The sequence below is a fragment of the Acartia tonsa genome, chromosome 9 (genome assembly GCF_053477335.1).
Source record: "Acartia tonsa isolate MP-2025a chromosome 9, ASM5347733v1, whole genome shotgun sequence".
Taxonomy (NCBI): domain Eukaryota; kingdom Metazoa; phylum Arthropoda; class Copepoda; order Calanoida; family Acartiidae; genus Acartia; species Acartia tonsa.
In genome coordinates, this window is record NC_137268.1 from 22,481,482 (window position 1) to 22,507,556 (window position 26,075).

Consider the following 26,075-nt stretch of genomic DNA (forward strand, 5'->3'; position numbering starts at 1 on the left):
CGTCAGAATTTTTTTTTGAGGGACTTTCTTCGTCTTCAACCATCCCCCTTATTTTTAATAAAAAAAATTAAAAAGGGGGAAGAGTAGCTTTTCTCTCCTGTGGTGCCCTGAACCTGCGGGGCTACCGTATAACCAATATAACCTAACCTAACTTTATTTAAGAAATAAACAAACAAATGAAAATATAGCCCCTCCCCTCTTGATTTCAATTTATTTTGATTGCTCTGACTCAGTGTGAAAGAGATAGTAAGTTTGGCACTATAAATATTACTTTGATAGAGACCAGCAGGAATATTTATGGATTAATACTCTTATATTACCAGTCAACCATATTCTAAGAAATCTTAAAGGAATCTTTATCTATAACTGGTGGAAAAATTAGTTTTAGACAGTTTTTAATTCCTGAAACAAAAATTCACGAAATTTATCTATCCCCCTTATCCATGAGAGAAAGAGTTGGTATAAAAATGTTGTGATTAATTGAGGTGTTACTCAGTAGTCTTCCAACAATCAACATGCAAACAGTTCTGGTAAAGACAATTTCGTTATTTGATTCTTTGGGGGAGGGGTGGTTTTTAATTGTAGATTCAAAAAGAAAAAGAAAAATTTTTTAAGGTAAAATAGCTATAAACCTTTGAAGGTTCTATGATTAGTTTTATTTGTCTGTATGTTAATTTTTATATCTGTCTGTATAACATCAGCAATTAATCTGTATATATTTTTAGATTTAGTATGAATATTTCATAGTATATTTTTGTCTATCTGTTTGTTTTTCGTTTTACATGTTTTTATTTAGTTTGTGGTGTGTATTCTGGGGCGTGCACTATCCTCCCCCCCCCCCTGACCCATGTTCTTATTTAGTTTGTGGTGTGTATCCTGGGGCGTGCACTATCCTCCCCCCCCCTGACCCATGTTCTTATTTAGTTTGTGGTGTGTATCCTGGGGCGTGCACTATTCTCCCCTCCCCCTGACCCATGTTCTTATTTATTTTGTGGTGTGTATCCTGGGGTGTGCACTATTCCACCCTCCCCCTGACCCATGTTCTTATTTATTTTGTGGTGTGTATCCTGGGGTGTGCACTATTCCCCCCTCCCCCTGACCCATGTTCTTATTTAGTTTGTGGTGTGTATCCTGGGGTGTGCACTATCCTCCCCTCCCCTTGACTCTTGTTTTTTTTAGTTTGTGGTGTGTATCCTGGGGCGTGCACTCTCCTCCCCCCTGCCTGACCCAACCCCTGACGCACAATATGGTGGATACGGACCAAAATGCAGGAAAGCAAAAAAAATAATTTTAAATATTTCTGTATGTTCACCAAAAGTCCCTTTCCCCCCCCCACCCCTATTTTGAAGAAATAAAAATAATTAATGGAGGTAGTTTTAGTGTGACCTAATCCACTTGTTATACCCAATATTGAATATAACCTAGCCTAATCTGACCTAAAGTGAAACACAAACACACGAGAAACTACCTCAACAACTTATTTTCAATTTTTTTTTTCAAAATTAAGGGGTGGTATTTTTCTGCCTTACTGAGCACTTTTAGGGAAATCTTCAACATTTTAAACAATCAAGAATGGTTTTAATAAATTTAAATGCTGTATTCCAGCATTTTACCTAAAGTATTGTGACCATAAATCTTATTCGTTGGCTCAAAAACTTTGGATTCTTTTAATGAAATAAGATTAGTAGGTTTCAACCTAGCAGTGTATAAACTTTACAACCAATAATTTGATCTATTCAAAGAAGGGAAAATCTTGTTTATCATCATTGAGGATATACATCAATTTACTTTCAATTGTCTTATCCCTTTAGATCCCTGACATAATAATGTATTTTCTCGTATTCATTCGAATCCGGTGGATAGGAACCGGTTCTCATCCCTACGAAAAAACTATGTCTAGCATCGTATTATATCCAGCTTTCTATGAATATGAAAATGTACAATCATAAGATTAAAACCAGTATTTTTAGCCGGTGCCTGTGGCACCTCGGGGCTAAAAAAACTAGTTTTATATTATAATTGTACATTCTATATCCGCGGAAAGCCGTTTATAATACGATGCGAGAAATAACTATTATTTTTTCTTGCTATCAGAACTGAGTATGAAACCACTTACAAGGTAACTTTTATATTTTTTAGCAACAAAGCTACTTTATAATTTATCTTGTCCGTGTGTCCTTCCTTCTGTCTTGAAGAGATTTAAATGTTTTCTTTTAAAGGTAGACGGCGGAAACATATATAAACCTAAATTGTTGTCATCTTAGTTATTTTGCCAATTTTAATCATATTTTACTTTAAATTTGTTGAATTTACGTAAAATTGTAATTTTTTTGAAGGTTAAACAAAAAGTTAAATTAGCTTAATATTTAAATTATAAAAGTTTTAATATAATTTCATAGTTTGAAGGAATTGTGATTTCAAAAGAAATATTTACATTTTGAAAAGGCCAGCGCAGTACTAAAAAAATTTTTTTCTGAATAAAAGCAGAACAGTAAATTAAAATATTGTAATCAAGACAATCATGTAGCAAACAGACGAGTCCTATTTTTAGAGTTGCTTTCCTTCAACAAAATTAGATAAAAAGAAAAAATCCTTGAACTAAATGTCTAAAATTCTTAATCCTACTATTTCTGATTAAATTAAAGTTTTTTTAGTTTTATTTAAGTTTTGCACATAACTCACATGATTTATCAGACAGTATGTACTTAAAATGTAATGTTATCTTTTTTGTTTTTGTAAAAAGAATTGCCTCAAATACTTTTAACTAGTAAAATAACAAAACTGATTTTGCTTTCGAGTATAATTTTGTTCATACACATTTTTCCTCTCCTTATTCTAAATAAGACAGAAACTTACTAATATACTGATGAAATCAACCATTCTAATAAGTCTCATTGTTTAACCCTATCCAAAAAAATGGTATTACTTCAAAACTATGTAAGGCCATACCGTTTTTGATCAATTACAGACTATTCACTACATCATGAGACAGAGTTTTCTTTGGAATAAATGTCCATTGCCTAGTCCTATATCCCTGACAATAATCAAATAAGAATACTTGTAGCTTGATTTTTTTCTATTCAGACTACATATGAGACAATTTACCAGCCAAAATGTTCCACCTCCTATGAACAGGTTAAATTTTACAAATTGAATCCATCATTTTATTTTTGATTAAATTGGAAATAAATGGGTGGTGGTTATTGATTTGTTATTGATTATCTTAAGTCAGGTTAGTTTTTATTGGGTACTGGGTAGCCCTGCGGGGTTAAGGCCCCGCAGGGTTTACCAGAAGGAAAATAAACTACCCCCTCTGTTATTTAAGATTAAATTCGCAATAAAAAAAGGAGGGGATAAGTGCTCTATAGGCTTTTTAAGGGAAAGAACCCTTTATAACTCTTATATAATTTTAGAAATGTAACACCGTGTATGAGACAGAGTATAAAACCTCCTACCTAGGGTTGGGCCGGATACTTTTTTGGCCGGATACCGGATATCCGGCTGATTTATAATGTTGGATATCCGGTTCCGGCCGGATATCTGGCCAACGTTCGATATCCGGCAAATTACCGGATATCCGGCCAAATAACTGGATATCCGAAATAAAAAATTAGCCGGATATCCTGTAACCAGATAGTTTTAATATCCGGTATCCGGCAGGATATTGAAAATGGCCGATTATCCGGCCGGATAACCGGCCAAACCGGATATCCGGCCCAACCCTACTACAAACAAGAATATATATCTACATAGGAGTATAACTCTAATATAATTATAGAAATGTAACACCGTGTATGCTACAGAGTATAAAACCTCCTACAAACAAGAATGCTCCACTTCCTACGAAACAAAATGTACAGACACTTATAGGTAGGTTTAGTTCTTTTTATTTCAACTACAAGATTCACTCATAGTATCTAAAACTTAATCTTTAAAAAATAGCCTGAAACCATCTGATGGCCTACGTAAAGCGTCCCTAAAATTATATAATTCAATCGGTTCAGTGGTTAGAGAAATTTAACAGACAAAAAAACAATTGCTAAAACAATGATTATTTTTTAAAAATTAAACACAATTTTTGTTTAGAACTGAGTATAAAGATGAATGCAGTACATCTTATGAACAACAATGCTCCACTTCTTATGAAACCAGTTATTCTAATCAATGCTCAACCAGGTATAATGTTTAATTTTATGTGAATTTTATATTAGAAATCACAAAACATGAAAACGGGAAAACGGTGGTTGATTTTAATGAAATTAAAGGGTCATTTAGTCAAGTTCGAAAAGCTTAAGTTTAAAATTTGAAGCCTCTAAGTCAAAAAGGGCAGTCACAGGAGCCATTTAAAGATTTCCGGAGACCTGTAGGATCAGGACCTGCAGGATCATACCTGGAACCTGAAATTTACTTGAACAGGTCTATATTTCATACAAGGATATAATAGTAAAGGATATTTTAGTATTTTGGTAACATAAAATGCTTTGTTGAAGTCCCAAAAAAAATATTTTTACCCTTTACCTGGATGACCCTGCCAAGTTTGCTGGCATTCTGTGCCAACCAAGATGGAGATATTCAACCCCCCCTCCCTCTGCGACCGCTAAGGGTTAAAACCAGTTATTCTAACCAGTGTTCAACTAATTTTGAATCTAAAAATTAGATACTTTTTTCTGTCCGAGATATAGATTACAAAGAAAATATATTGAAGACATAACCTCTAGATATTCTATTTTAGCTATTCTCAAGAGTGTAAGACTGTAGGATATGGCTATAACAAGCAACAACAGTGCCATTCAGTAAGTATCATTTGTACAGAAAATACTCTTCAGCCTATAGTGTCCTATAAAAAATTTCTTCATACAATACAAATTACCAATGATAGGCCAGTATACATTGAAATTAACCAATGGAATATTGTATACTGGCCTATCATTGGTCATTTGTATTGTATGACGTCATTTTTATTGGACACTATACGCTGTTCCCTTACTTAAAAACCATTCTTTGAATAAAAAAACATTTTAAATAACTTACTACATTACAGACAGACTCACGGACCAAGTGAGTTATGGAGTAGTTACTTGTTGACCAGGACAATATTAACATAATAACCTTAATAGCAGCCAAGTTCCTCTGTATTTTAGAGCATTTTTATTGCAGACAGACATACAGGGTGAGTTATTCAAGTAACTTCGCTAATCAAAAATATTTGAAATTTTAATTGGACACCCTGGGACACTTTAAAATGAACCTAGTAAAAGTGTCTGACTCTGATTATGACGTAAAAAATAAGCCACTGAGCGGCCAGTATACGCTGTAATTTACCAATGGTAAAATTTATAGTGGCCTCTCCTTGGTTAATTTTTTTTGACGTCATAATCTGAGTCAGCCACTTTTACTAGGATCTTTAAATTTAAGTTTAATTTGAATTATTAAAAAAGAATTTGCACCATATATGAAATTAAATTCTCATTGCTTATAATCAGGAATGTATGGAACAGTTTGTACATTAAACAAACACTTTTTTTGTAAGGAGGATTTGGGCATTATTGAAACATAAATATAAATAAGTGGCGCAGCAATAACAAGTTAATACTATTTAAGACGATGCTAATGAACAAACAACTGAAAGATTTAGATATTTTATTTAGGGGACGGGGGTAACAAAAATTCACCACCCTTTTATCTCAAAATCCAAAGTAGAAAAAGCAAGGATGCCTTTTAGTGTTTTATTGCAAATCAACACTTTTGTAGAATAATTGGTGGAACATTGGTACTAGTTTGTACCACCCAATCGAGATTTAATAATGTTCCAAATATTTTTTAAGCCAAGAAATGTGAGAATGTGTTTATATAACTTTGGAGACCAATACAATTTACAGTCCAATGTCCCCTCCTTTCCTCAATATACTAAGAACATTTTTCTTACGCCTCCTTCTTGTACGGACAAATATTTTTGCACAAATTTATCCCTAACTCCATGACTTTAATCTATGAATGACAAATAGAATCAGAAATTGTTTGTCTATCAACTTGGAAAAAGCGCTAAATCACTAAATTTGTAAGTGTCCGTAAATTGAAGTAAAATTTAATTTGTTGCAAAAAAAATCATTTTTTTTCTTTAGCTATTTATCCCATCGTATTATAGACATCTTTCCGCAAATATTAAAATCAAAAATTAAAAGATTAAAACCAATTTGATTGCACCGAGTTGCCGAAGACTCAGGTTAAAATACTGGTATAATTTCGTGGTTTATCTTAATATTCGTATAAAATTAAATGGAGTACGATGTTATACACAATTTTTCAGTATAACTGAGAACTGGTTCTAATCCAGCGAATGTTAATCGGTTTTAAAGCCATACTGGAAAAGCAGTCATGTGCATTGGTTTCCATAATTTCAAGCTTAAAATACTTTATATACCTTTTATAATATGCAAATACCCTTGCATTTGGCTGTAGGCAATATTTTTTCGCCAGCTGTTTTGCATGAACTATAATTTCGTAAAAACCGCACGATGATTGTTGCATCGTGATTGATATACTCTAAATTAACTAATTTAATCACACCAATTCAATGACTAGAATATTTTTAGGAGCACAGGCTACTCTATAACAAGTGTTTGTCCGTCCGTCTGTCTGTCTGTCTGCATGACAGAGCAAATAGTTTGTTTAGTACTCGCAAACCTCTTTCCTCTCTCTTTCTCACTCTCTCCTAATTCTAACAGTTAAATAACTTTGAAAGTAACAATAGAGGTGGGAATGAGCTATACTTAACACTGCCCATTGTCCCTATTTTATATTGGGTCTTTGAAATCAGTTCAAAGCGTTTGAAATATAAATAAAGCCAAGTCCCTACGAAAGAACAGAAAGCAGTTTGCTAGCAGACTAAAAGGGTCTCTACCATTTTGCGCAGGTAGTTTGACCTGATTTATACATTTATTCAATAACTATCAAAAATATTCAGATCTTGCACTCCTTTTGAACAAAAATGTCCCTTTTTTAACAATAAGGACAACAACCATAAAGATTCAAAGCTCAGCTAACTTAGAATTAGGAAAAACAAACATGTATAATTATAAAAGGGTAATGAATATGAAATTAAATTAGATTATTGTGAAATTGTTCTATTTCCAAGACATTCTTTAAGGCGAAGTTTTAGGAATGCTATGCTTATAACCTAATTGTTAAAGGAATCATTATTTAACATATTGAAAAAATATCATAGGACAATTCTTTAATTTTTAATTAATATAATAAAATCACTCCTTTTTACTGCAGAAATCTTTGTGTAAGGTTTTCAATAGATATAGTAAATCTATTTTTAAAGCTATCCGTTATGGAGGTGATGAAGGATAGATTGACGGACTAAACGTGACTACAGAAAAGCTTCACTTTAAAAAAAAATGCAGTTTCCATGCTAAAGCTTTAAATTTATTTGTAATGTATCAGGCGTTAACTTTATATACAACTAAGTTATATGTAAACTAGCAGCTGTGCCCCTAGCATCTAGGGACTCTGTAATAGAAGGATGGTGTTTTTTTTTAAATGAAAATCCAAATTGAGACCTAAGCTCATCTAAAATGGAGAATTCAATCGGCACAATAGTAGAAATCTTTATCTTCAGACAAGAAAGCCTTACTACTATATAAAATAGGATATATTTAGATGATAATTTAAGTTTCTCGTATTCATTCGAATCCGGTGGATAGGAACCGGTTCTCATCCATACGAAAAAACTATGTCTAGCATCGTATTATATCCAGTTTTCTATGAATATAGAAATGTACAACCATAAGATTAAAACCAGTTTTTTTAGTCCGTGCCTTCGGCATCTCGGGGCTAAAAAAACTAGTTTTAATCTTATAATTGTACATTCTATATCCGCGGAAAGCCGTTTATAATACGATGCGAGAAATAACTATTATAAACTTTTGAAATATTATCTATCTTTCAGGGAGTGAGCTGTATTGTTCACCAAACACGTTATCACATTCGTTTGCTTTAAATTTTTGGGATCTGGGTGTAATTTAAATAATCATAATTGGGGATATACATTATACATCAATTTATCGTCCATTGTCATATCCCATATGATCCCTGGTATCTTTGAGTATAATCTATATACCTGATTCTAGGTACCTCATCAATCCTGCCAGCAGGTGCCTGTCCAGAAGCCTGTCCAGCAGTGCCAGAATGTTCCTAAGAAGTCATGCAACAAAGGTAGCATTACAGCTTATACCAACAACAAAACTAATTCGAGAAAATATCACGAAACCTATACATGGTTTTCAGCGTTCGTTGGGGTGCAACACAAAGAATTGACGACCTTTATTTTTACCCCAAAATATCATTTTAGATATACTTCGCTTGTTGTCTATACCTTTTTCTGTTAGCATCCAGTATACAACTTGCTTGGTCCGTCATTTTTTCGGTCTTGCCACGAGAGATATTTATTTATTGATATGTAAAGGTTTTATAATTATTATCCCATCCTTCTCTTTTTTATTCTTTTTATTTTCCTCTACTGTTATTAATGACCTCTGAACATCTAAGCTATAACACACTTTGTTCATTTGTCCATAAATTATTTTTGTGCTTTGCTACTTATGAATTTTGTGATACTTGTTTTTTTCCAAAAATGTTTATGGGTCAAGTAAGTATATTTGAATTTTAAACAAACCATTATATTTCTTATATTTCTAATTAAATAAATTTTCCTTTAATTTAGTACCTGTTCAAGTACCAGACAAGCAATGTTCTCAGATTCCTAAGCAAAACTGTCAGCAGGTTCCTGTACAGACACCTGTCCAGGTATGGTTTAAAGCTATTTTCTCGCGGGACGAGGGATGAGGCCTCTTCTCCAATAATGTATGTAGGTATGTTCTTTTATTTTTGATTATATACTTTTTTAATACTTTCATCTAATTTATGTTATATCAACTAAGTTATTTCACGATAAAATAGGTATAAAACAAGGATGACAACATCCATAAGTAGCAAAGCTCAAAAATTATGATTGATCAGGAAAAAAAATACTATAAAGCAGTGTCATATAATAAATATTAATATTGGTAAAATAGGGAAATCATCACACCTTTAAAATCACACAACCTTATAATCATGAAAACTAGGAATCGATCTAGCACCGCAAATAATAGACAAATCCTAATGAGACTTGATGGAAATATGTAGAACATGAGCATACTTAATCCCTAACAATTTCAACCGTAAATCCTGAATAGGAATTGAGAAAACCATGAAAACCTTAAAAATCTAGGAATCGATCTAGCACCCCAATTAATAAAAAAAATATTAATGAAACTTAGTGAAAATATGTAGAATATAAAATTAATTAATCCCTGAAAATTTTAGCCCTTTATCTTGAAAAGGAGTTGAGAAAATCACAAAAACGTAAAAATCTAGGAATCGATCTAGCACCCCAAATAACAAACGGACGGACAAAACAATGTATATATTAGATGGGCATATATAGTGGGAATCGTCACTAAAAATTTCAGCTGTCTATCTTGAATAGGAGCCGAGAAAATCACGTTTCCCCCAATTCATTAATTACGGACGGACGGACGGACAGACGGACAGACGGACAGACGGACGGACAGACGGACAGACGGACGGACATTCGCTTCGCTACTAAAAATAAGACATTTAAAGTCAAGTCTAACATTTAACATTAGCTAGGGGAAAATAAAATTTATTTTACATCCAACTTTCTAACTTGTAAACAATTACAGCATACACTATAAGATGCAGAAAAAGAAAAAAATATTTTTTTTCAAAAATGATCTTGATTTAGGTTCCAAAACAAGAATGTCAGTCTGTTCCTAAGGAGAGTTGTTCTCAGGTTTGTGTATTAATGGATATAATTAACCACTGGACCTAAATGGTTTTATTTTATAATGTAGCTTCTCAGGTAGGTAAAGGGTAGGTTTGTCTGTCTGTCAGTCCGTTACTCCATGGAGGAAATGAGCTTTTTCGACTGCTATTTAAGATAGAGAGCTAAAATTTCCAGTGCATGTGCTAATCTAAGAAATATATTTTTTCTTTATCTGTTTGGTTGTCATTATAAAAGTTTAGTGAATTTTGGCATATTATATCATTTCTTTTTTTATTTTGACTGAAAATTATTTATCGTATCGTATTTTAGACATTTTTAGGAAAAGAAAATTAAATCATAAGATTGATTTAAGTTAAATTTTACCATCTGCGGATAGCTATTTATAAATAACAATTATTTTTTTTAATCTTTTGTTTCTTTTTTAGGTACCAACCCAGGTGCCCAAACAGGTGCCCGTCCAAGTGCCCAGAGAGGTCTGCGCCGGCGGTAATGGCGGTGGCGGCGGAAAGGGCGGATTCACCGGCGGTTTCGGTCCCGGATCATTTGAGGACTTCGGCGGATTCGGCGGTTTTGGCGGCAGTCACGGCGGTGGTTACGGCGGCTGGTAAATTTTCATAGTTTTAGGTTATTCCCCTTGATTTAGTAAACATAGAGTAGCTGCGCTACTTAAAGTACAGATAACCTAAAAGATAGTAGATACATAACACCTAACCCCTTGAAAAGTAACCATTATTTTCAAATATTTAAAAAAATATTTTTTAACAACCGATAAAATATTATTAAAAAAAGTTGCCATTTAAAAATTAAATTTGTCTTTCAAATTTTATATTTTTAACAAATAGTCATATATAATCTAGTCTTATTAATACATTAATAACTTATTATTCATCTAGTCCTCAACCCATTATTCATTATTTTACAATGTTATTTATAAATTATTATCATATTATATATAAAAATTGTAAAAATATCCTTGTCTTCTAAATAAATGTTATTAGTTTTTATATATTTTTTTCTCAATATTCAATAAAAAAGTAAATTTATATAAACAATAGGATACGGAAAATTTTTAGGTTTGAAGCAAAGGATCTTCGAAATGGTTAATTGGGTTGATTTTAGTGGAGCTTAGTATGTGTCTTAAGTAGAATACTTATTTGTCAATTCATGGCAGTCTATGTCCAAGTTCAACCTTGTTGGCATTAAATGAATTATCAAGTCACTAAATAATGGTTTAAAGTAAATTTGATATGGTTAAATTATTCTGCAAAGTTATATTTGCAGTTTAAGTAAATCCAAGCTGAGCATGGGAGGGGGAGAGTGTATGAAGTTTAAACGCACACTTAAAATTTAATTTGAAAAAGCATATGTATCCATTTCTCCCCAAGTTTCAGAATACCCTTTGGTAAAACTGTTTGTCTGTTTGTTATATAATATCATTAAAACGTCAGAACATATCAAATAAATCTTTGAAAGAAAAAGAATTAAATATAAAAGCAATTTTTGGCATTTACTTGCCAAAGTACGTTAAAACCTGCGTACAGTCTCCAACTACCGGATATTTGTCACAAAACAAAAAAAAATTTGTGTCGTAGTTTTGCATAAAATATAATGTCTCATGAATTCAAATAATATTATGTAAATAGAATCATGAATACACTCTCAATGTTCCACTAATGTCAAAATACATCATTTGCCAACGAACTCTCTATTGAAATTTGAGAGAAAATTATGAAGATTATGATTTTCAGCACACCTTTTTCCCCTCCAAAAATAGTTGTTTAGTTATTGCAGAAAGAACATGGATGACAACATCCATAAAAGCGAAGCTCTGAAACGGTCGGACAAACGAACATTAACTCTTGTATAGTGTCAGAACTGAATAATCAGAATATAAATAAACTGCTTAGATAAAGGATATTGTTTAATGACATACTTACATTTTCAGGACTTGATTATAGATATGCTTCGCTTATAACAATGTACTTTTAATTTTATCACATAAAAATTTGATGTTAAAAAAGTTAAAAAGCAACATGTTCAAAATGGACGTACGGACTTTCTGGTAACGATTATAGAGTTGCTTCGCTTTCTAACTCGTACCTAACTCCTATAAGAATCATCATGCACAGTTTGAAATTGATAGGACAATTCTTACATGCCTAAATTAACGAAAAGAGCTATCCGTTACGTACGGACGTACGGACAGACCCTAATTATAGAAAGAAACCGTTTGGTTAGCATTACTTCAAATATCAAAAAAAGCTTTAGTTAAAAAAATTAGACTGATTAACCTAGCCATTAATGAGATTTTAATAGACATAATATCGTATAGTTCCAAAAATCCACTATTTGGAGGGGGGGAGGTTGAATTGAACAAATCCTAACAAAAACTGAGAGTTTTATCATACTTTCAGGAATCTTAAGGGATAAGACAATGGACGATATATTGATATATATATACCATCTAGTAATAACAAAATTACCCCTTCTTATTTGAAATTTATTGGTTGAAAAGTTTAGACTCTGATAGCTTGGTACCAATCGATTAAAATTCAACAAAAGTTCCCAAAAAACCAACGCATAAGATAAGTGTTTGGGAGCCAGTGTATTTTACAGTCCAATGACCCCTCCCTCCCTGCCATACTTTATATTCCACAAGCACACAGTCTTTTCTTCTAAATCCTTACTTCTAGGACAGTCTCGAGGAAGGGAGGGGACATGGGACTATAGATTATTCCAGTTTCCGAGGCTCGGCATCTCCATCCTTAGCTGAAGGCTTGTTTAACAAATTTTATGAAAACGCATCTTGTGATGGTTTTAGTTAATGTTTATGCCCCCCTTTAAGGACGTCCAAGAGGAGGGAGGGTAAAGGGGTGATTACCCCCCCCCCCCCACCACCAAATGAATTTGGGGGTACCGTAGGCACCCCAAAATTTTAGATTTTTAATTTTTACCACACTCCCCCCCTAAATAGAAAAAGCTTGAACGTCCTTGCCTCCCTTCCAAATCGAATACAAGGCACCAACAAATGCTCAGGACACAGCCGTGAATAAAAGCTATAAAAAGGAAGTGTGTTAATATATATGTTCATTAAGATCTCACAAACGCCATGACTGATTAATGTCTAAGGCTAATTCTTCTGATTAGATAATATATAAAGGGAATAAAATCAAAATAATTACAGCCACATGTATTTTAAATTACTTTTAAAATTGTGTTTTATAATTGAATGATTTTGTTTGTATTGTGGTATCCGCCGAGGATAAAGGGCAGACACCGGAGTTCAATTAGATTACGGCAGTGTGACAGACGTGGACACCTGACTATAGAGAAGCTACGCTTCTCTAGCATTCACCAAATAATAATCAACATCTATTTCAGTTGTCACTTTATTGCAGGTCTAAGGGGTACTAAAGCTATATACAACAAACAATAACTACACAGATAGGAATAAATAATCATAACATAAAAGCATTATAATACATACACAATAGTCAGTTTGGGCAATAATGATCCCCCATCCCTGGAAAGGGTGGGGGGAATTAACAATACAGTTAACCATAATAAACTTGGCAGATTCAATCATTAATTTTAAGCATAGGGAGGGGGTCGTCAGACCCCTTCCCCAGGACTCGGGGGAGGGCCATTGACCCTCCACCGAACCCCGGTCAGGGGTGCCATAGGCATGGCTCACGGTTGCCGAATACCACAACTCTCCCCTCGGAAGGCTGGGAGAGGGTTTCCCTACCAGACTTCCGACAGTGGTTGAGGCCTTCGGTCCGCTCCTTAGGGCTAAGATATATACAAATGATAATGATTCAATGGAATCCTAGTGGTGAGTGTTTCTCAGGGTTGATGGGCTCCCAACGTGGGATAGAAGGCAGAGGCTGGCTTTGGTTGGACACGTTGTTCAGCGCCGGCAGGTGTCAGGTTGGCGGGTGGCACAGTTGTTGCTGGGACAGTCAGCAGTGGGGCATGCTGGTTGTTGTTGGCAGCGGCTGGGGCACTGGCTGCCAAGTTGACCGTCTGGGCGGCAGCCTGACCTCCCGAGGGGCCGCGGGGTCTTCCAGAGGGCGGTCCTGGCCTGCCTGGGCGGTCATGCCCGCTATCGGCTGATTGCATGGACACCATTTCCTCGGCTGCTTCCCGGCCGATGGGAATGGCATCCCAGTCTACTGAAAAGTCCCGGGACTTGGCATGGGTGAGCCGGGCTCTGGCCAAGGCCTTCCTGTACAAGGTTGGATGGTACAGGAACACTTGTGACATCGCATTCAGGGCTGCCCTGACACCTCCTTGTGCTGCTGCCAGAGAAATGATGGTCAGATCCCCCAACAGTTTGAGGATTAACAACAGCAGACACAGTATGGCTGCGCCATCTCCCCACTCGTGAATAGCTTGTCTGAACCCAGCCCAGACATCCAGGGCGGCCTCTCCTTCCTCCGCCAGTCGGTCGATGTTGTAGGACACTATCCCATGGTCACCTGTGGCCGAACAGCTGCCTTGCTGAACGCATGAGCCATAGGACAGGCCGGTCAGCATGGCGCTTTTATATGCTGGGAACGCCAGCAGTTGCTGCCAGTCATTCAACTCAGCCTGCGAATACAAGCCCCCTGAACTGAAGTCATCCAGGGGTTCTGTCAGCAGCTGCTTAGGCGTATCCAGCGGGGGTGGCCTCTTCTTAGGAGCGGGGGTTAACTCTATCCAGCCTTCCTCCGCGTGCACAGTCAGGGGGTATGTGGAGGAGCAGGGAATCTTGGTGGCGTGGCCACTATACACTCGTGTCACGGCGTCTACAAACCCTGTGGGCTCTACTGGCACTTTGTCCCAACACTCCTTGTGTTCACGGACAACATATTTGTTGCGTTGGCAGGTAAGCTGGAGCAGGACATCTCCCCTCAGCACCGAGAACGTGCTCCCCTGGACACGCACCGGGTGGGCCGGGTCTAGTTGCTTGAGCTTCCAGCAGTTGGCCGCTACTTCTTCTGCTGCTGTGCTTTTCATGCGGGTCTCCAGAGTAAATCCAATATAACCTGCATGTATCTGGGCCTGCAGGGGGACATCAACATCCCTGGCCGATACTCTGGGTAGCGCTGCCGCGGCTGGGTCAGCTGCCACGAACAATGCTGGGTGGTTGGTGGCATGGGCCTCAAAGTCGCAGTTCACTATTGAGGTGGGGTTGGTCATGTTGATGAAAAACTGGGCCTGATGGTCAACCAGGAACGCATCCAGCACTAGGCTGGGCTGGAGGCTGCGGATCAGCCTCAAGGGGCAATCTCTCCCCAGGTGATCCCACACGTAGGTTGCTTCCCCAGTGATGCAAGACAGCTCTGAATGGGGACACTCCAAGGTCAGGTGGTCAGATTGGGACTCCACCCGTCCATCCTCTACTACGTAGGTCTCTTCCTTAACCAGCAGCCGTCGCTCCTGGAGCACTAATTCATTGCGGTACAGCTGGCCCTCGAAGTGGACGTCCTCCCCTTCACAACCCACCCCCTCGGGGCTGTTGACGAGGGCGCCCACCATGTCGAGGGTGAAGAACAGGGGATGGTTCAGCTGGAACGTCAGTGGCTGGGTCTTGCCTGGCAGCGTGTAGACTCGGTTCCTGGCCAGGTCTCGGCACGTTTCTGGATCTATCTTGGTTGGCCTCATGAGGGTGGGGACCGAGGTCACCTTGAGGTGACCCCATACCCCACACCTGAATGTCCACTGGGACACAGTGAGCTGGCAACTGTATCCGGTTGTTTCCCTCACCTTGACTTGCTGCAGGACGTGTACTTCATGGCCCAGGGGCACCTCCTGGTGTAGAGGTTCCGTGTTGCACATCTTTTCTTTATTGTAGGCTGTGACGTGGGTGGGGTTGGCGCAGTCCCATCCCACCAGGACGTAGCTGGTTGTAGGCCACACGGCTGCCAGCAGGAGGCCCCACAGGACCATCCACCAGTGAGAGAAGCTTCCAGGCAGCCATCTACCTCGCACACGCGGCTGGGGATCTTCGGCTCGGGTCACGGCTGCTTCTTGGGGCTGGACACGGCTGGGCTGCTCCTGGCTAGATACAAGTTTCCATTGAGCGTTATCTTTGTGTGGCCGGGGCACCCCAATACCCTCCCCAATGACAGACTGGCAAGCGACTGGCACTTGCCTGGGTGTCGGCTCCCCTAGCCCCAAGTGGTCCCTTCCCTTGTCCAAGGCATGCCCAGTGGCATGGGGCTGAAGTGCGTGTGGCACAGGCTCGCCCTTACTCACGTCCCTCCCCTGCCCTAGGAACTCAGGTGCATGTGGCACAGGCAAGTCCTTATTTTCCCAAATTTCAATCTCCCCAGCCTCTGGTGCAGGGGGCACAGGCAAGGCTGGGGTTTTACAATGGCTTGGATACAACACACTTATCAAATTTAACTTATCCTGGCTCGACTGGGGTTGCTGGGCAGCTGGGTTCCTTCGGCTGGCAGGGGGCAGGATGGCATGTAGTTGGGCTCTCCCTGCAGGCTGGTGGCGCCTAAAAGCATTATAATACATACACAATAGTCAGTTTGGGCAATAATGATCCCCCATCCCTGGAAAGGGTGGGGGGAATTAACAATACAGTTAACCATAATAAACTTGGCAGATTCAATCATTAATTTTAAGCATAGGGAGGGGGTCGTCAGACCCCTTCTCCAGGACTCGGGGGAGGGCCATTGACCCTCCACCAAACCCCGGTCAGGGGTGCCATAGGCATGGCTCACGGTTGCCGAATACCACAGTATCATTGCTTTTAAAGTGTTCACGAAGCTGGGAAAAAGTTGATATATGTCACTGATTAATGTTTTTTAAGAGTCCTATTTTGAGAATTAAGTCTTAATTACTTCCCATTTTCAAATAAATCAAACTTTAAAAAAACGAATTTATTCCCTTGAAAACATTGATGTATTTTGTGTTTTATTATACATATCTTAAAACCTATCAAAATCGACAAATAACAATCTTTTTGTTAAGGTTTACTTGCAAATTTAGAGTAGAATAAATTCTTTTGTTACATACATATCAAACTAACCAAAAAGGTTTATAATTTCTTTTTACGGGGAGATTAAACGATTTTTACGAATAATCAAAAAGATATTACCAAATATGGATATAAGGTCAGCTGATTTATAGTTGTCGATTGTAACATAGCATCCTCATCCTATCTCAATAATTACTACTTGCTAAAAAAGCTTCAAACTTCCATAAAAAATTAAAATTTTAAAAATTAAAATTTTTAATGTATAATGTATAAATCGTTTTGGAGGGTGGTGGTATTCTCCTCCAAAATAGTTATAAACTTATGACGAGCTACCCTGTAAAGGAGAACCATACTGGTTCAGCTGTTAGCAAGATCCTTTAGAACAGACAAACATACAGACATCCTGTTACATTATTTTAACAATTTATATTTAGGATGTGTGTATTACTTAAATATAATTTATTAACTTAAACAGAAAGAGGGCTACTTATAGTAGATATTCAAAATAAGCTTTAAAACACAAAATAATTTATAAGTTTTAGGTCATGGAAAGGAAACAAGTTTGCAGGTTTTGTTGTATTTGTATCCTTTCCATGAACCAAAGTTTTTATTATAAGCGTTTTCTAAGATAGGCATTTGTTGAGTATAACCCCTCTCTCTCTCTCTCTCTCTCTCTCTCTCTCTCTCTCTCTCTCTCTCTCTCTCTCTCTCTCTCTCTCTCTCTCTCTCTCTCTCTCTCTCTCTCTCTCTCTCTCTCTCTCTCCCTCTCTCTCTGTTTTTCTTTCTCACACATTCAGATTTTTACCTGGGGGGTTAGTTGTTAAATATATTATTTAATGTATAAAAAGAAACCAAATATAAATTTATATTTTTCTATAAAAGGGCAGAAAAATAGCTTAAAACCAACAAACGACTTTTTTAATAAAAATAAAATAGCCTAAAACCTTTCCCAAAAACTATAAGAAGCTTCACTGTAAAAGTGAACCATATCGTTTCAGCGGTCCCTTCTCTACAGATAAAAAAAGCTTACAACTTTATAAATTAGGATATTGTTAAATCTTTTCATTTAAAACTACCCTTCTATATACAACCCTTCTGTACGTAATTGTATGCAGGGAGGAAATGGATATTTGGCTTTTTATTACATTAGTTCCCAAAGTTAATGACATTTTGTTAGTTGGCTAATTAACTTTGGGGACTTTCATAGAATTTTAATCGGTTGGTTTATTACTTTGAGTGTCCAAATGTTTAAACCACCAAATATTGTTTACAAAATGGGTAATTTTGTGTATATTTTCATTGAAAATATCCATTAATTTATCGGTCATTGTCTTATGCCTCTGATTCCCTGGTTATTTATGTAGCAAGTGGGTTCGTGGGTGGGGCGTTAAGTGTGTGTGTGTGTTATACTACGATAGTGTGGGTGTGCGTGTGTGTGGCAAGATAGGTAAGGTATGTGTGTGTGTGCGTGTGTGTGTGTGTGTGTGTGTGTGACAAATTACAATAACTTTTCATTGGAACAAAAAAAATAATGTTTGTTTTTATGGAAAAACTTTAATAAAATGATTGAATTTTTTGCTGAAGTATATAGCAAATATAATATATTTTTAATTTTTAAACAATTTAATTCTTAAATATCATTCTTTCTATAGATTTAAACACTTTTTCTATTGTCTTTATACCAGCTCAAGCATACCGAAATTCGGTTAATAATTTTATTAAATAAACCAAACTTTTTCATTACATTTTAAAGAAAGTTTGAAGACAAATATTATTAGAGATGTATTATAAAAATATTTCCTAAGTATTGTTTTTTTTGTTTTTATCTGTGAGCGAAGAAATAGCTTATTATTTCATAATTTAATTCTTGCACAGATTTTAACATTATTTTCATGTGGAAATACTCTTTGCATTTTAAACTGATTTTTTTCTAACTTAGTTGAACTTTTAAGACATTATACTTTGAAAATTACTTTAAAAATACGAAAAGGTAAACGAAAATGCATTTTGAAAAATTAAATTCGCGATCACTTTAAATAATGGCTGTTTCCCTTAAAGTGCCTTGTCGAGTACAGGATCGCCCCCCCCCCTCCATTTTTTTAAAACAAATTATAAATAAGAGGGGTTATTCATTTGTTCATTGCGTTAGGTTAGTTTCTATTGAGTACTAGAAGGTAGCCCCGTAGATATGTAAAAAATTTATTTAATTTAAAAACTACAGGGGAGGAAGGGGGGTCAATGTTCGATAGGCATTCTAAGAAAAATCGCCAAAATAATTCTTAAAACCACACTCGTGCAATATTACTTAGCTTGAAATTTTGTTAAACTCAAGGCTTTTATGTAGCGATTTTCCATCAATAAAACACAAAAGGGATGATTTTGTTTAACATAATTTGGGGTATACAAAATTTATCCATTTGGATTCCTAAATTGTTCAACTTATGTATAGTAGTCTGGCCCAAAATCAGGCTACTTTTTTATTTATGCCTAATTCAATGTGCGGTTCTTCGAACTTTGTAACCACTGCCTATACAGGCATTCTAAGCTAAAAATTTTGTTTCTACGATGAAAACTGATTTCGTCAGATTGATTTCCATTTTCACTATCATAATAAACATAAGGTTTCGTGATTTTAATTCTAAAAATACTAATTTAATCACATAAAATAAGTTTAGAGTTAAAATCCACCAGTAAGCCTTATTCTACTTTTCTCATGTCTGTATTATGCATAGGACAAATACAATGCCTCTCTGAAATGCATGAATACTGAATAGTTCTTGTTTTTAGATATTAAATACCTTAGCTTATTGGAGCATTAAATTAATGAGGGTTGGGTGTCAAACAAAGCTGAAAACTACCTAAAGATTTATATAAGGATTCAATGAAAAGCACAACTGAATTTATATTGATTCAGGGATCATTTAAATCAGACAAACACACACTGCTTTATATTTACAATGGCAACGCAACTAGTGAAAAAAAAACTAAAACTTAAGAAACAAAAGTTTTTATTTTTTAAATGAGCATAAAAAAAACTAATGAAAAATTAAATTAAGTAATGTTAAAGACATAAACAAATAATAAATCACTGGTAACAAACAAAAATAGGTAAATTTTCAATTTTTATGTGTGAATTCCGACTAAGGATAAAATATGTTATGTTCTATAAGTAAACTGTTGGTTAAAGCCATTGAAATCAATAATAATACCTAATTTTAATGAGATTATTCTATGCCAATGAAAGTTCTTAAAAATATTGTCCACGCTTTTTGCATTGCTTGAATAAAAAACATAAAAAATTCTATCCTTATTCATTAAATTCGACAAAAGTTTTCTATGTTTTTTGGCAGATATTATATAACACTGCCGATTTTCTTCATTTTTTTGTACAATCAATGAAATCCTAATAAAGGGAATATAAGATATTTAGTAACCCAAGAAAAATATTTCCTTTAGCTTTAATTGATCTTAAATTAAAAAAAAAATTGTGACTCATTCGGTACAAAAACATAAATAAAAGGTCCAATTGTTCCTAATTCATATTTGTTATAATGTTACTTATATTCCTGCCTGAATTAGTTTAATATTTCTTTCTGCATAGTCATTTACAGTTTTTAAATTGATAACAAAATTTTGAAACTCCAAATAAGTTGGAAATTTTTTCCAGTCACTTTAAGTCCATTTTTTTACATGCTTATATTTATAAATTTTACAACAAATTGACTTTTAATTTTGTCTAGACTTAAACATTTATATTCTGGTTATTCAGTCCAGACACAACAAATTTTAATGTTCATTTGTTCTGCCGTTTTAGAGCTTCGCTTTTAATGATATTGTCCTACTTGTTTTCAAACATAAATAGCCCAGCTATTTTCCATATTGTTAGAATTTCTGCCACCAAATACATTTCACTTTTGTTACAACTGTCACCTGATCCACATGTCAGCGAAGTTGATTTAGTTTTAGATGTACAGTACAACCAACTAGATCAGCTGGTTTTAATTTTTTTTTACATTTTGTGCTATTTTTTTGCATTCAATTATAAAGAGATATCTATTCAAAACATCCTTTACAAGGGGTAATTGTTTTTTTTTGGCAAAGATTCACTAGGACAAAGACGAGCCCTTGTTTTGCCCACTGGTTTCTTGTCTTGTTCATTATTATCTTTAAAAATAACATTAACACATAAATTATTATATACAAATTTTAAAATGCAGGCGGAGAAATAGCAAGCAAGGAAATTTTGGATATAAAAAGACAGTGTTAGGAAGTGTTTTCCAGAATGGCTCAGAAACCGATTAATTTCCGCTGGATTAGAAACGTTTCTAAGCCATACTGAAAAATCACGTATAAAAGCTCAGTGTCGATAAATAATTTTTCAAATATGGAGTCAAAACCGATTAATGTCCGCTGGATAAGTACCAGTTTTCATCCCTTCTGAAAAATCATTTATAGCAGCGTATTACAGACAATTTTCCAAGAATAATAAAGTAAAAAAAAACATACAATTAATACCAGTTTTGTTAGACTATCAGGACTAACAAAACTAGTTGTAATCTTATAATTTTTCAATTTAATATTGGCGATAAATTACTATCACAGAAAGTATAAGTTGGAATTTAACTTCATTTGAAAATGAGTTTAGTTTAAATGTGTATAAGTACGGACTTTGTAGTAACGATTATAGAGTTGCTACTGTTTCTAATTTGAACTGTTATATTGTGGTATTCGGCAGCCGTGAGCCATGTCTATGGCAACCCTGACCTTGGTTCGGAGAAGGGCCGAGGGCCCTCCCCCGAGTCCTGGGGAAGGGGTCAGCCTTGATAGATTTTGACAGCCTTATTATGGTTAAGCTGTATTGTTAATTCCCCCCACCCTTTCCAGGGATGGGGGATCATTATTGCCCAAACTGATTATTGTATATGTATTTATATTGATTCTGTTTATGATTACTTATTCCAATCTGTGTATTTATTGTTTGTTGTATATAACTTTAGTAAACCTTAGACCCTGAATAAAGGAACATCTGAATAGACTCTGTTTGTTACTTAGTGATTGCTAGAGAAGCGTAGCTTCTCTATAATATATGTGTCCACGTCTGTTCGCACTGCCGTAGTCATTTGAACTCGGGTGTCTGCCATTTAACCTAGGCGGATACCACAATATTATAGGAAATTTAAAATTAAACAGAAAATTATAAAAGGTATAAATTAATGATAAAGATATCGGTTATGCACGGACGGACATACAGACCGTAATTATAGAAAAGTTTTACTTTTTAAAAGAATATTATCTTATAGGTTATTTAATACATAAGGCTGTTTCATTATTATCACATATTTCTAAGTTTTATATTAAAAATGCTAGGGTTAAAGAAAGAAATTTCAGGATTTTATTTATCACACTAAGTATAATCTTGAGCACAAATTAACAACAACAACCCCCCCCTCATCCCTATTTTGAAATAAATTGAAAATGATAGTGGGTAGTTTTTCAGGCTTTTTTGTTTATTACTTTAGGTCAGGTTAGGTTAGGTTATATTGGAAACTGGGTAGCCCCGCAATGTTTGGGTATCTTAGTTATTAGATACACAGAGTTAGGTGCCCTTCAGGGATTAGGCATAGCCTGAATCGGTTATCATTAAGCCCATGCTTTTATTTCAAACTACTAATCTATCCCTCATAAAAAAAACAATATTTGATATCTACTCAAGATTATTTGTTTAAAAAGATTTGTTTATAAAAAATGGATATATTACTTGGATGTTACACAAGATTTTTATGTGAAAGTGAAACTCGCAGTGGGCTAAAGAAACAATACCCCTTCCACCCAGTTAACCTCTACCTTCTTTCTAGGCGAACGAACTGACCAATAAATGATTTCCATGTTAGCAACCTAAATTGACACTTTTTCCCTGTCATAAAAACCATGTAAATAATATATCCATTTACACAAAACTAATAAGAAAATATTCATTATTTCAGAGTGTATTTGTAAAAAAAAGTATCAATGTATCATTGCCATATTGTATATTTCCCATACTTAAAACTAAACAAGAACAACATTAAACTAGAATATACAGCCATGCAAAATTCTCTGTTAGTTTTAAAAAATGGTTTCTTAACTATATTCTGAGGGGGCATCGTATTATAGACAACTATCTACGAATATTAAAATAAAATTATAAAATTAGTACCAGTTTTGTCTGTGTCTATGGCCCCAATTTTTCTTTTTACTATCCTAGGAAAGCTGACTATAATAAGATGCGATTAAAGTCATCCTATAACATAAAGTACTAAGCGAAGGATCTTGCTCATCACTGAACCGATATGGTTTTCCTTTAGTGAAAAGCTTCTTATAGGCCCTGCGATGGTTTTAGGCTATTTTATTTTTATAAATAAGCCTGTGTATGGTTTAACCTATTTTTCTTTCCTTCCATATCCCTTCGAATATAGAGCCCCTAGATGCTTGGGGTAGAGAGGTTACTAGCTTGATATTATAATAGCACATTGATAATTTTGTTTTGGTCCAAGGAAAGATTGTAATTATAGTGATGCTATGTTTCTAAAGATACACAAAACAATTCATTTATCAACAGGTTGAAACTCATCCTTTCTTTTGTTTTTTTTTGTAGTGCAGCAACTTTTTAAATAATGTCTGTCTGTCCTAGGTACTTTTGACAGTCCGTGGAGAAAGGCTAAAATAGATTTTACATCATGCCACCCAATAACTATAGTGGGGGAGAGGGGGGTATATTTGATTTTAATTTTGGACTTAAACATTCTTTTTTTCATTTCTTTTTTTTTACTTAATGGTCAACTGTTTAATTATCTTCTAATTTGTCTCTTTTTTTTTGAATATTTGCTAAACCATAGATATATTTAATTATTAAAGTTACTTGTTCAATCTAAAGCCATAAATGTCGTTATACTTAAAAATTCTTATTGTATATTATTGAAAACGCTGTCATGCATTTATTGTAAGTACTCTATTGTCAGTCGGGTGTTCTGAGCTTTGCTTTGATGGATGTTGTGCCATTCAAAAAAAAATGTTCGGTACAAAAACATAAATAAAAGGTCCAATTGTTCCTAATTCATATTTGTTATAATGTTACTTATATTCCTGCCTGAATTAGTTTAATATTTCTTTCTGCATAGTCATTTACAGTTTTTAAATTGATAACAAAATTTTGAAACTCCAAATAAGTTGGAAATTTTTTCCAGTCACTTTAAGTCCATTTTTTTACATGCTTATATTTATAAATTTTACAACAAATTGACTTTTAATTTTGTCTAGACTTAAACATTTATATTCTGGTTATTCAGTCCAGACACAACAAATTTTAATGTTCATTTGTTCTGCCGTTTTAGAGCTTCGCTTTTAATGATATTGTCATACTTGTTTTCAAACATAAATAGCCCAGCTATTTTCCATATTGTTAGAATTTCTGCCACCAAATACATTTCACTTTTGTTACAACTGTCACCTGATCCACATGTCAGCGAAGTTGATTTAGTTTTAGATGTACAGTACAACCAACTAGATCAGCTGGTTTTAATTTTTTTTTACATTTTGTGCTATTTTTTTGCATTCAATTATAAAGAGATATCTATTCAAAACATCCTTTACAAGGGGTAATTGTTTTTTTTTGGCAAAGATTCACTAGGACAAAGACGAGCCCTTGTTTTGCCCACTGGTTTCTTGTCTTGTTCATTATTATCTTTAAAAATAACATTAACACATAAATTATTATATACAAATTTTAAAATGCAGGCGGAGAAATAGCAAGCAAGGAAATTTTGGATATAAAAAGACAGTGTTAGGAAGTGTTTTCCAGAATGGCTCAGAAACCGATTAATTTCCGCTGGATTAGAAACGTTTCTAAGCCATACTGAAAAATCACGTATAAAAGCTCAGTGTCGATAAATAATTTTTCAAATATGGAGTCAAAACCGATTAATGTCCGCTGGATAAGTACCAGTTTTCATCCCTTCTGAAAAATCATTTATAGCAGCGTATTACAGACAATTTTCCAAGAATAATAAAGTAAAAAAAAACATACAATTAATACCAGTTTTGTTAGACTATCAGGACTAACAAAACTAGTTGTAATCTTATAATTTTTCAATTTAATATTGGCGATAAATTACTATCACAGAAAGTATAAGTTGGAATTTAACTTCATTTGAAAATGAGTTTAGTTTAAATGTGTATAAGTACGGACTTTGTAGTAACGATTATAGAGTTGCTACTGTTTCTAATTTGAACTGTTATATTGTGGTATTCGGCAGCCGTGAGCCATGTCTATGGCAACCCTGACCTTGGTTCGGAGAAGGGCCGAGGGCCCTCCCCCGAGTCCTGGGGAAGGGGTCAGCCTTGATAGATTTTGACAGCCTTATTATGGTTAAGCTGTATTGTTAATTCCCCCCACCCTTTCCAGGGATGGGGGATCATTATTGCCCAAACTGATTATTGTATATGTATTTATATTGATTCTGTTTATGATTACTTATTCCAATCTGTGTATTTATTGTTTGTTGTATATAACTTTAGTAAACCTTAGACCCTGAATAAAGGAACATCTGAATAGACTCTGTTTGTTACTTAGTGATTGCTAGAGAAGCGTAGCTTCTCTATAATATATGTGTCCACGTCTGTTCGCACTGCCGTAGTCATTTGAACTCGGGTGTCTGCCATTTAACCTAGGCGGATACCACAATATTATAGGAAATTTAAAATTAAACAGAAAATTATAAAAGGTATAAATTAATGATAAAGATATCGGTTATGCACGGACGGACATACAGACCGTAATTATAGAAAAGTTTTACTTTTTAAAAGAATATTATCTTATAGGTTATTTAATACATAAGGCTGTTTCATTATTATCACATATTTCTAAGTTTTATATTAAAAATGCTAGGGTTAAAGAAAGAAATTTCAGGATTTTATTTATCACACTAAGTATAATCTTGAGCACAAATTAACAACAACAACCCCCCCCTCATCCCTATTTTGAAATAAATTGAAAATGATAGTGGGTAGTTTTTCAGGCTTTTTTGTTTATTACTTTAGGTCAGGTTAGGTTAGGTTATATTGGAAACTGGGTAGCCCCGCAATGTTTGGGTATCTTAGTTATTAGATACACAGAGTTAGGTGCCCTTCAGGGATTAGGCATAGCCTGAATCGGTTATCATTAAGCCCATGCTTTTATTTCAAACTACTAATCTATCCCTCATA

The 26,075-nt window shown here is 35.0% G+C and overlaps 1 protein-coding gene across 1 annotated transcript; it reads left to right on the forward strand.

Moving 5' to 3' along the window:
* Nucleotides 1-456: 456 nt before the first annotated feature.
* LOC145327774 (uncharacterized) lies at nucleotides 457-10,860 on the forward strand. Its single transcript, XM_080171330.1, has 11 exons — nucleotides 457-530; nucleotides 1,180-1,268; nucleotides 2,092-2,119; nucleotides 3,085-3,135; nucleotides 3,779-3,870; nucleotides 4,087-4,176; nucleotides 4,733-4,793; nucleotides 8,136-8,220; nucleotides 8,729-8,811; nucleotides 9,815-9,862; nucleotides 10,282-10,860. The coding sequence occupies exons 1-11, from the start codon at nucleotides 516-518 to the stop codon at nucleotides 10,462-10,464; spliced, it is 825 nt and encodes a 274-aa protein (XP_080027456.1). The 5' UTR covers nucleotides 457-515; the 3' UTR covers nucleotides 10,465-10,860.
* Nucleotides 10,861-26,075: the final 15,215 nt, after the last annotated feature.